Consider the following 12,148-nt stretch of genomic DNA (forward strand, 5'->3'; position numbering starts at 1 on the left):
GTCTTTTTTTCATGGGCAGGTCAAGTTCGAAGATGGGCTATATCGGTCCACTCTTTGGTATAGCCCCCATATAACGGTACATCCGGATTTGAGGTATTTTGACGTTCTTCGCCACATTTGCAGACCAAATCAGCTATAATTTGATACTTAGGGTTCGTAGTGATCAACAAAATTATATCCCAAAGGATATGGGCATAGGCCCATGTTTTGGTATAGTCCCCATATATTGGTACCTCCCGTTTTTCGGTACTTTTGGAATTTTAGCTACAATTTTTAACCGAACTAGCTGTAATTTGCCATTTGAGGTTCTCAGTGGTCATGAAATATCTCCACCAAACATCGTCAACATAGGTCCATGTTTTGGTATAACCCCCATATAACGGTACCTCCCGATTTTCGGTATTTTGAGAATTTTAGCAACAATTTGTAACCGAACTATCTGCAATTTGACATTTGAGGTTCTCAGTGGTCGTCAACATAGGTCCATATTTTGGTATAGCCCCCATATAACGGTATCTCCCAATTTTCGGTATTTTGAGAAGTTTAGCTGCAATTTTTAACCGAACTAGTTGTAATGATCGGTATTTTGAGAATTTTAGCTACAATTTTGTCTATTCAAATATAATCGTCAATATAGGTCCATGTTTTGGTATATCCCGATTTTCGGGAATTTACAGTGGTCACGAAATTTCTTCACTAAAATTCGTCAACATGGGTCCAGTTTTGAGGGTCTACATTGTTTTGATAAACTACCCATAATTTGACTCGTGAAGTTCCCTGCAGCTATAAAACTTTTCCGCCAAAAATTTAAAGATAGGTTGACTTTGGATAGGTTGACTTTGGTAGGTGGTACCTTTCACCTAGCTGAACACATTTTTTTAGATTAGATTAGATAACACTGTGCAACAAAATGGAGTTGAAAGTCTGGGGCACGGAAAATTCCTCTTGGGGAAGAAAGGCCTTGGTGAATATGTTATGAACCCCGAAGGCCAGATCCGCCGTGAGTCGAACTTCCGCGTTATGGCGTGATGAAATTTTTGTTAGAGACCCTGTGGGCCATCAGGAATTAGCGTTATATCTTTGTTCACTGTTGCTTAAGTGCTCTACAACAAGTAAAAAAGTATCAGTCGGCTTGCCGACAGAGATATACCCTCAGCCTGTGTATATCGAAACAATTTTTTCACAAAAAAACGCATGTTAAAATTTTGGGCGTTTGAACTGACAAGAATGTTGATTAGGATTAAAGATCAAAAGTTTTGCGGAGGAGATACTAAAAAGAATGGATCTCCAGCCACTACATATGGTACCATAGGGGTTTTTTACAACTTCAGGGATGTTTGCTCAAGAAGTATGGACCTGCCCCTCAAACAACTTTTACCATCGCAATTGAGGCAGCGAATGCAAGTTGCTTCAACAAAAATCAAAGTGATTCGAAAGCAGGTCTTAAAGTGAACATGTATCCGAAATTTTGTGTGGGAGGTACCGGATGGAGTGAACAAATATACTCCATATTTGAACCTGATCTATATCTGGTAGATATATTAGGATGTGTAAAGTATGGTCCAATTCGGCCACTCTCTTCAAGAGTTATCGTACGCACAATTTTTCCGAACATTTTTGTACTATTGTGGGGGAGGTACCTGAAGGAGTGGACCGATATGGCTTATCTTCGAACAAAATATTACTAAGGCCAAACTTTGGACCGAATCGGCAGACCTGTTCGAGAGTTATTTTGCCCTCCAACCTCCTCACACGGTGTCGTAGGGGTTTTTTGCAACTTTCAGGCTATTTTCTCAGGAAGTATGGACTTGCCCCTGATGAAACTTATACCGTCGTATGGAGGGCAGTGAATACAAGTTGCTAAAGCAAAAATCAAAGCGATTCGAGAGATGTTCCTAAACTGAACTTTTCCAAATTTTTGTGTGGGAGGTACCCGACGGAGTGGACCGATTGAGTCCATATTAAAAACTGATCTAAGTCTGGTACACGCTCCACGATAGGCAAAGTATGGACCAAATCGGTTACTCCCTTCAAGAGTTATCGTGCGCACAAATTTTCCGAACATTTTCGAACTTTTGTGGGGGAGGTACCGGAAGGAGTGGACCGATATAGCTCATCTTCGAACTTAAACTAAGTTTGGGCAAAATATTACGAAAGCCAAAATTTGAACCGAATCGGTTATCTCTGCCCCAACATTTGTGTTCACAGAGTAATTTATGCAATAGTGGGAGGCAGTAGGAGTCTATCCATTGTCGAAAAGTTGTTCCACCTAAAATTGTGAAAGGACCTTAATTATTCGATTTTAATTAAGACTATTTTATGGTGGAGGGTATAAAAAGTTCGGCCCGGCCGAACTTAACGACTTTTTACTTGTTTTTGTTTGAAGTTGAGTTGGTTGGCAACATTGTAGTTTCATTGTATTCATGTTTCGTCTTTGTTTTGTTGCTCGCTCATATGTAGGCCAAAAATGTCCAGTTCTTATTAGAATTCGAAATCGTATTGCGATGAGTCAGAGTTCTGACCAATGGGAATGAAGAATATTCCAATAGTAAATTATTTGAGTGAAATTGTAAAATGTTTGATATGAATGAAAGACTCAACATATGTAAATGAATACAGACACACAAACAAATGTACACACATGTAAATATAATTGTATCAAACTCTTTTCCTATTGGTTGAGGGTAGCTCGATCGATATTGAGTATTTTTTTAGAATAGGAAACACAATGTTAGATTTAAGATTTTGATATAAATATGGTATGAAGAAATAAAGAAGGCAGACTTGTGCCTGACAATAAGCTTGCTCTATCAGCAAGAAAATAAGAGTTTTCCTCTATTACAGCACGTTAGATCGGTATATATTCCCACAGTGGGGGCCTCCCCCTCTGAGTAGACCCATGCCGTACGTTATCATGCATTATTATAATATTAGATTCATGATTATTGAAATTGAACTATTTACTGATGAAGTCACCAAAATAGCATGGCAAACATATGGGTATTTTGTTGTTTCTTTGGGCACACATCAATGGTGCTTTTGCAAAGTCAGGCCATTACTGCCTTAAAGCTAAAGCTAAATATACCACAAACAATTGTTGGTGTTATGTTTTTGCGACAGTTTTGTATTTTTTTTTTTGTGTTTTGCAGTTTTAAACTTGAGATAACAGTGGTTTGGTTTCATTCGCCTTTATAGCTTGGGGTCCAGTCTAATTTTTCCAACACTAAATCTATTTTAGTTTGTTTGTTAAACTTTAACCTCCTTCTCTCCCATATCAGCGCAACGCTTTGAAAATAAGAACATAAAAATAAATTGAAATGGCATCACAGTTTCCTATAAATGCTGAATATATTTCAGTTCGAATATTAGTTCAGTTGTGAAATTTTAAGTGAAGCTACAAGACACGCGAGTGAAAGTGAATAAGTAACGGCAATCAAAATGAAGACCCTTATCCGCCTCTTTTTGGTGATAGCCATTTTTGGATTCGTGTACTGCAGCAAGAATTTACAGCACAATGCCATTAATCAAAACCACTACGCCACAATAATGAAAAATTTCAACAAGGACTTTAGTCCCTGCAATCAATTTTATCCCTACGTGTGCTCCCAATGGACGGAGAAACATTTAGATGGACGTTATACTTCGAAAATGGATATGATTCGGTACAATGGTAACTGGGAAATCCAGAGGTATTTGAAGAAAACATCTTTGGATGAGATGCCAAAATGTGCTCAATTGGTAAAGAATTTCTATGAATCCTGTGTCGGAACTGAGGAATTTAATTACATGGGATTCGTAAATTACCTGGAGAAAGAGGAGAAGATGACATGGGCCTTGTTCACACCCACAGCGAACAGAGATGTTGTTTTCGATTGGCCCACAACCATGGCCATATTTCGTAAATATGGTTTAAACGATATGTTCATAGATCAATGGATTGGATCCTCTAAAGACTTTAAACTTGTAGACTCAACTGATATGAAGTTCTTGAATAAGAGCATAGCCCTACCTTCCGGTACCATGAATTTTATGGAATTAGATGAACTTATTGATGACTTTGAAACGGAGCTCCTTTTAGCTCAAGTTTCCAACGGAAATGAGAAAACATTTAAATTCCAAGAACTGCCCTATACATGGCTAAAAAGATATCTAACCAGGCTAATCGGAGCTGAGAAATTGAATGTCAATATGGAGTTCAACATGAGAAATGTTGAAGGCATGGACGCCCTGGATAAATTGTTAAAGAAATATGATGACAAGTTCATTTGCCGTTATTTGGAGGTACGTTTCCTGCTATATTTGCAGAAGGCCGACAAAATGACTAAGGCCAACAAAATGACCACAGACAAGCAAAATATTAAGGCCAATGAATGTATGACACAGACAACTGCTCTTCTAACACCGGCCACTGAATGGATTCTCTCACAATTACATCCAGAATTGCTAGACGATATACCTCAAATGCAACAAATTTTCGATAATATTGTGAAAGGTCTTAGCAAAACTTTACGTATGCATAAAAATGTCATAATACCCGACTACCTCATAGAGAATTTGGATACGATACAACTGCAAGTAGGCAATTTACCTCAATCACACAATGCAGCTGAAGTCTTGAAATATGTCTACGAATCTCTGAATCTTCAAAATAATAATTATTACAGCAATTATTTGAACATTCTAAAATACCATTTCGAATCGGAACTCAACTACGCCACGGACATGCTCATCAACATTCCAACATCTGATATACCAATTTATGATATTGGCCCTAAATATGAACTTCCTTTAAATCGACTTGTTCTACCATTCTCTGTGCTACGTCAACCAATTTATCATCCCGCCTTGGAAAATATCTTCAAACAAAGTTCATTGGGTACTCTTATGGCTCAACAAATACTTGATGGCATGACTATCTCAAAGACTAGAGATACTTCATATTTGGAGTACATTACAAGTCTTCATACATCCTTTGATGTATTTTTCTCATCGCTAGAACCCAAAGAGGCTGAGAGATTAAAAACCATGTTCGGCTTGAGCTCCTTGAGGCAACTGAAAAAAATGTTCTTCATCAATGCCATTCATTATCGCTGTGAAAAAGATTACGAATATGCAGAAGTTGTTAATTCTATGCTGATGCATTTGTCGGATTTCAATGAGGCATTTGATTGTAAATTAAATATGTTCCTTAAAAACTTTTAAATATTGTTCATAATAAATAAATAGTAAATGAAATACCAAATGGATTTTTTTTTTCATGAATTTTATAAACAGTCGAAGGGTAATTGGAACGTGATGTTTTACTGATTGGTAATTGCATTCGTCTTGTTTGGATGCAATTACCAATGGGCGTGGATTTTTTAAAACCAAAGGATTACCACAATTGGCGGGAATTTTTAAGGGCTATTAATTCCAATCAAATGCCAGAATAGGCTTGGATTTTTAATAGCAACCTAAGACCAAAATATGCGAGGATTTTACAAGGGATTTTTATATTTTTTTTTTGTATTTTATAAGGATTTTTATATACCGACTGAAGGCCAAACTAGGTGTGGAATTTTTATTAATTTTTAATACCAACCAAAGACTAAAGTAGTCGTGGATTTTTAAAATGCTTTTTAAGACCATACAAAGTCCACAATAAGTGTGGATTTTTTATTTAATTAAAAAACAAGATTTCTAATACCTAACAAAGACCGAAATAGGCGTGGATTTTTTAAGGTTTTTATACCGACCAAAGGCCAAATTAGGCGTGGGTTTTTTTAATACCAACCAACGACCAAAATAACCGTGGATTTTTAATACCGACCAAAGACCAAAATAGGCGTGAATTTTGAATACCGACCAAAGACCAAAATATGCGTGGATTTTTAATACCGACTATAGACCATAATAACCGTAGATTTTTCATACCGACCAAAGACCAAAACAGGCGTGGATTTTTAAAATGGTTTTTAATATCAACGAAAGTCCACAATAGGCGTGGCTTCTTAATTTGAATTTAAATACCATACAAAAACCCATTATCTCGAAAATTAATTTGCAAGCCGATGCACTTATAGGAATAGAATTTTGGACCACGTGAGATTCCTGAACCACCACAATAGCCTGGGATTTTTAATATCAACCAAAGATCGGAATAGACGTGGATTTTTAATACCGACCAAATACCAAAATAGGTGTGGATTTTTAATACCGACCAAATACCAAAATAGGCGTGGATTTTTAATACCGACCAAAACCCAAAATTAGCGTGAATTTTTAATACCAAACAAAGACCAAAATAACCGTGCATTTTAAATACGACCAAAATAGGCCTGGATTTTTAATACCGACCAAAGACCCAGATAGGCCTGGATTTTTAGACCAAAGAACAGTAATTTTCTAATACCGAGCAAAGACAAAATAACCGTGGATTTTTAATACCGACCAAAGACCAAAATAGGCGTGAATTTTTAATACCGACCAAAGAGCAAAATAGGCTTGAATTTTTAATACCAAACAAAACCAAAAATTAGCGTACATTTTTAATACCAAACAAACCCCAAAATTAGCGTGGATTTTTTACTTGATTTTCAATACCGATCACAGGACCAAATATGCGTAGATTTCTTATTGATTTTAAATACCAAACAAAACCCAAAATAGACGTCGATTTTTTGTACCATCAGCATTTATGCTAACGAGGTTATATACACTTTCATACGTGCAAAATGGGCCTCATCGAAATAATGTTTTTAGACCCCAATTATGTTTGGACGAAATACGTTTCAGACAATTTAGGGTCGATTTAGGTATGTCCGTCCGTCTGTCTGTCTGTCTGGCTGTTTCGCACAATAATTCTCTAACTGATAAACCGACTTGGTCCAAACTTAGTTTATGTTCGAAGATGGGTTATATCGGTCCACTATCTCCGGTACCTCCCACACAAAAGTTCGGAAAATTTGTGCGCACTATAAATCTAGAAGGGAGTAACCGATTTGGTCCATACTTTGCACATCGTGAAATTTTTACCAGACTTAGATGAGGTTCTAGTATGGACTCAATCGGTCCATTCCTTCGGATACCTCTCACACAAAGTTTTGGAATCCGTAAAATTTTATACCAATTCATGCGTAATTTTTCCAAATATGGCGTATTTTTAAATATCGCATAGGGGAGGTACCCAGCCACCTTTGGAATTCAATAAAATATGTAGCCGATTTTAACCCTGGTCCGTCCCTGTACATTGCCTAACAATTTCAGGAAAATCGGTTCAGTAGTTTTTGCAGAAAAAATTGAAGTTGAAAATTGAACAAGTAAAAAAGTATCAGTCGGCTTTGCCGACAGAGATATGCCCTCAGCCTATGTGAATTGAAACTTTCATCTACGGTCAGATCGAATGTATTTATGGTCTTTTTATTATTTTGTGGCCTTTTTTGGATATTTGAACTTGCCAACGAAAATATGGATTAGGATTAAAGTTTACAAGTGTTGCAGATAGGTACTTAAATAAATGGACCGACATTGTCCATTATGAAAATGGATCTTATTTTGGGAGTCCTATCTCTTCGATAGATATCGCGTCCACTAGTCATTTCAGTGGGTCATTGTATAACTTATGGACCATTATGTAAGCAGGACAAAAATGAACAGACCTTAAACTGCACTTAGACACAAATGTTGAACTTTTGTGGAGGAGGTACCCTAAGGTACCTCCATTTTTTAGAAGTTAAACTAAATTTGGACAAAATATTAGGAGATCCAAATTTTGGACCAGATTTGTTCAAGAGATATCGTGCATACCATTTAAGTCACATTTTTTAAATATTCGGAGGAACAACCGGAAGTTGCGGACCGGTATTGTTTATCTTCGGCCTGAAAGTATGACAAAATATCAGGAAGTCCAAATTTTGGACCATATCGGTTAGTTCGAGAGTTATCGTGCTCCCCATATGGTGCCATAAGGTTTTATTAAACTTTCGGGCTGTTTTCTCAAGAAGTATGGACTTGCCCCTGAAAACAATTTTACCGTCGTAATTGAGGCAGCGAATGAAAGTTGCTTTAACAAAACTCAAAGTGATTACAGATCAGGTATTAAAGTGAACTTATACGAAAGTTTGTGTGCGTGGTACCCGAAGGAGTAGACATATGTACATAGTCCATATTCGAACCTGATATATATTTGGTATATATATTAGGTTATGTAAAGTATGGACCAAATCGCTCACTCCCTTCAAGAGTTATTGTGCGCACAATTTTTTCGAACATTTGTGGAGGAGGTACCTGAAGGAGTGGACCGATATGGCTTATCTTCGAACTTAAACTAAGTTTGCACAAACTATTACGAAGGTCACATTTTGACCGAATCGGCAGATCCGTTCGAGAGTTATGTTGCGCTCCAACCACTTTCAGGATATTTTCTGGTCAACTTTTGTAGCACAGTGCCATTTATCGACATTTTTCGAATAGTTTGCACCTTCTGAAGGACAAACCTGCCTGAAGAAGCGTTCCAATGCTTTTGCGATGTATTAGAAATTTCTTAACTACTGTCTTAGCTACAATTTTAGTCCGAGTGTTCTATCGGAAGTCTCAATGGTTTGGCTGTTATATGCCAAAATGTACAAAAAAACGTGGATAAACAACTTAAAGTCAAATTATGGGCAATTAACGCACACGCTGTTTGTGGAGAGAGCGAGAGAGAGTCGTATGCGTGAGGCCGCAAACAATGCATTTGTATTGGTGCCGATACCTGCTCTATAGTATACACACAAATGTTGTGGTTTTTTATTGAAAGGCAAAAGAACAACAAACACATAGGTACATACAAAATTCCAAAGAAATACATAACACACTTTAATAAAAGAAAAACTGATTGAAATAATTTGTAAATAGTCACACTTTTAAAAAGGAAAAATATATAGAAACGTAGTTGAACGCTTCTCCTTAGTTGTGAAATAAAACAAATTGTCCTCATAGTTGAAATTATCAGCGGGGAATCGGCATCTAGAATCAAATGAATATGTAATGTAATAAATAAATATGGATATGCCATATTTCAAATATACATAAGTATGTATGTAATTACCAATATTAAATGCGATTTCTTCCTTGTCCAATAAAATATTTCCATTCGCCTTATTGATTCAATTATAAAATGTATTGGGCATTTAATTTACTAAAAAGCACAAGTTCTTTAAGAAAACACAAAACACTGATTTATTCAGTCACTTTACCGTCTTGACTCTACAAAGGCAACTAAAACACTGAAGAAAGAAAAAAATATAATTCATATCATTTCTTCTTTTCTTCTTCTCCAGCTAAGTTGGTTAACAACAACAAAACAAGAAACACACGAGTTTGACGCATACATGCAACCAAAGCATCCAAGATCATCCATGGAAGATCATGCATGTACGTTAACGTGACTGTAACAACAACATATGTTCGCTCTATTCTCATCTTTCGTGGTTTAGCAAAGGGAAGACTCGCTCAGAGAGACTAATGCACAAAATATTTTGAGCACCACCGAACCAAAGCCACCTTCTTCGCTTCTATGTCTTCTATTATACAATACCCACAGCCACGAGAGCACTGTTATTACTCTCGTTGACAAACATCCTCTCTCCACCCATGAAAACAATGTTCTAACATAAAAAATATGTTTTACCCAAACATATCAAATTGTGATATGTTACAAAATGTTGCAAACATCTATTTGTTTGGACCCACACATATTATGTTTGGATCCAAACATATATTTGTTTGCAACCGGTCCCAAATATATATTTGTTTGGATCCAAACATATTTCTAACATAAATTTTTCTGCGTGTACAAGTTGCTAAAACAATAATCAACGCGATTCGAGAGCTGGCCTTAAACTGAACTTTTCCGAAATTTTGTGTGGGAGATACCCGAAGGAGTGGACCGATTGAGTCCATATTGAAACCTTATTTAAGTCTGGTACATATTTCACGATGGGCAAAGTATGGATCAAATCGGTTACTCCCTTCAAGAGTTATGGTGCTCACAAATTTTCCGAACATTTTCGAACTTTTGTGGGGGAGGTACCGGAAAGAGTGGTGCGATATAGCCCATCTTCGAACTTAAACTAAGTTTGGATAAAATATTACGAAAGCCAAAATTTGAACCGAATCGGTTTATCCGTTCGAGAGTTATCGTGCGCTCCAGGTAGCCAGACGGACGGACTTTGCTCAATCGACTCCAAATTGTCTGAAACACATTTCGTCCAATGGTCTAAAACCATTATTTCGTTGAGGCACATTTTGCCCGTATGAAAGAATTCTTAGGGCTGAAATTCACGAACAATTAAATTTTTTAACATTCCCCCTGCTCAGGTTTGGAAATGACAAACTGTTAAAAACTCAAGAAAATTTAAAAGGTTTGTTATTTACGGACCTGAACAGGAAAAAATGATCTAAAATAATCGAATTTTGAGCTTAAAGAATCGTTCCTAGAATCTTCATTTGTTCTAGAAACTTGTTTGTTGAAATCTAAGGTACATTTTTGTGATTGACGGTGTCCTTAATTTTTGGCCGGCTGCGTATCTTTGGACCAGAGTCGAAGAAAAAAGTATAAAAATTGTATATTTTCAAAAGAATTTTGCTATTTTTACCATTAAGAACCGTTCATAGGCATTTCGCATATTCCAGATAGATGTTTATTGAAGCCTTGGTTGATTGTTTTCTTGAATTTTGAACGGTTTAATATCTATGGAGCAGAATCCTAGAAAAGAGGATAAAAATCGCAATTGTTTTGCTATTTTGACTATTAAGATCCGTTTCTACAGAGTTCGTATATTCTAGAAAGATGTTTATTGAGATCTGAGGTACATTTTTGTAGTTGCTTGTTTGCTTCAAATTTGATCGGTTTGAAAGCTGTATAACAAAACTTGAGAAAAATTTTAAAAGAAATTTGACCATGGCGATTTTGACCTTGCAGATGAAGTTTGATTGGTTATATGTGTTCACAATTTTTGTTCTTTAAGACAAGAGCTACAACTTTGCCTCCGAAATAAGTTCGAATTTCCTAACGGTTTGGAAGATATAGTCCTGACTAAATGACCCTCTTTACAGCAAAGCCTCAAACCTTTGGAGGCCTATAACCGCGAAAGTTGTTGAGATGAGGAAAAACGGCGAAACACGTGTCTTCTCATTTTTGGTGTTATATCACAGTATTGTTTTTTTGTATACTATACTAGTATTGTTTATTTGTATACTATTCCTTTTCCGCATACGAAGTAGCGGGCATTTTGCTAGTTCGCTATAATCGAGGAAGATGCAATACAGGAAACGTTAATAACATTGAACAGTTTACACAGAACCATACAATTCACTCTGGAAGAAGAAACAGACGGAAAGATCCCATACTTGGATGCACTGGCAATAAGAAATAACAATAAAATCCTTTTGAACTGGTACCAAAAACCTACTGCTTCAGGAAGGTTAATAAATTACTACTCAAAACACACAAAACGAACAATTATCAACACCGCAAGAAACTTAATATATCGTGTACTGAATGTAAGCGAAGAACAATTTCACGCTGAAAACAAATTAAAAAAAAACAAATACTTATCAAAAACAGTTTTCCAACACACATAATAAACTCATTAATACGCGAATACAAACCAACAAAACAGACATCAAAAAACGAGGTAGCCAAGAAAATATACAAATCTCTGATATATTTGCCAAATATTTCAGAAAGATTGGAAAAGTCGGACATATATGACAAAAACAAATACACCATTGCTCATAGTTCCTGCAACACTACGAAATCAACATTCAGCAAACTTAAAAGTAAAACACCTAGAATGGAGAAACACAATGTGATTTACCAAATTGAATGTGGTGGTAACAGTGAGGGGAGTTGCGGAAAATTATATGTCGGCACGACAAAAAATAAATTAAAAACGAGGATGTCAGCACATAAGTCTGACATAAAACTAAGAAATTTAAACACAACACAGAAAACAGCATTGTCCGAACACTGTAAGCTACACAATCATACACCAGGGATGGAAAAGTCAGTACAATTGTACTTTTTTCAGTACCATTACACTATAAAAAATACCGAAGTACCCCCGCGACCAATTCAGTACCATTTCAAATTTTATCTGAAACTAAAAATGCAAAATGCACACTT

At 36.3% G+C, this 12,148-nt stretch overlaps 1 protein-coding gene across 1 annotated transcript; it reads left to right on the forward strand.

Moving 5' to 3' along the window:
• The first annotated feature begins 3,438 nt into the window (after positions 1-3,438).
• On the forward strand, positions 3,439-5,202 carry LOC141398430 (neprilysin-1-like). The gene has a single exon (XM_073975715.1). It carries the CDS (start codon positions 3,439-3,441, stop codon positions 5,200-5,202), a length of 1,764 nt encoding a protein of 587 aa, XP_073831816.1.
• Positions 5,203-12,148: the final 6,946 nt, after the last annotated feature.

Source organism: Musca autumnalis, unplaced genomic scaffold (genome assembly GCF_047663935.1).
Source record: "Musca autumnalis isolate F117 unplaced genomic scaffold, ASM4766393v1 scaffold_3, whole genome shotgun sequence".
Classification (NCBI taxonomy): Eukaryota; Metazoa; Arthropoda; class Insecta; order Diptera; family Muscidae; genus Musca; species Musca autumnalis.

Bases quoted from the DNA above. Each gene is read 5' to 3' on its own strand.
- LOC141398430 (XM_073975715.1), top strand. From the start codon at position 3,439: ATGAAGACCCTTATCCGCCTCTTTTTGGTGATAGCCATTTTTGGATTC.